This window comes from Suricata suricatta, chromosome 11 (genome assembly GCF_006229205.1).
Source record: "Suricata suricatta isolate VVHF042 chromosome 11, meerkat_22Aug2017_6uvM2_HiC, whole genome shotgun sequence".
Classification (NCBI taxonomy): domain Eukaryota; kingdom Metazoa; phylum Chordata; class Mammalia; order Carnivora; family Herpestidae; genus Suricata; species Suricata suricatta.
In genome coordinates, this window is record NC_043710.1 from 89,764,189 (window position 1) to 89,764,704 (window position 516).

At 43.6% G+C, this 516-nt stretch overlaps 1 protein-coding gene across 1 annotated transcript in view; it reads left to right on the forward strand.

Moving 5' to 3' along the window:
- The window catches only part of LOC115272651 (olfactory receptor 8B2-like), a 2,843-nt gene extending 2,327 nt beyond the window's left edge, over positions 1-516 (forward strand). The window contains exon 2 of the mRNA XM_029915660.1: positions 5-516. Within this exon, the coding sequence (XP_029771520.1) occupies positions 5-516 (512 nt within the window). The remainder of the gene's footprint in view (positions 1-4) is intronic.

Consider the following 516-nt stretch of genomic DNA (forward strand, 5'->3'; position numbering starts at 1 on the left):
CTAGCTATTGCTGCATATACGATGGGGTTTGGGGGCGCCTCCGCCCACACGGGGTGCATGCTCAGACTAACCTTCTGCAGTGTTAACGTCATCAACCATTACCTGTGTGACATTCTTCCTCTCCTCCAACTCTCTTGCAGCAGCACCTATGTCAATGAGGTCGTAGTTCTGATAGTCGTGGGAATTAACATCACAGTACCCAGCTTTACCATCCTAATTTCTTATGTCTTTATCCTCGCTAGTATTCTTCATATCAAATCTGCTCAAGGAAGATCAAAAGCCTTCAGTACCTGCAGCTCTCACATCATTGCTATTTGTCTTTTCTTTGGGTCAGCAGCATTCATGTATCTTAAATGTTCTTCTCCTGGGTCTATGGAGCAGGGGAAAGTTTCTTCAGTTTTCTATACTAATGTGGTGCCCATGCTCAATCCCCTGATCTACAGTTTGAGGAACAAGGATATCAAAGATACATTGTGGACAGCCTTGTTTAAAATCCAAAGGAGAAACATATTCTGA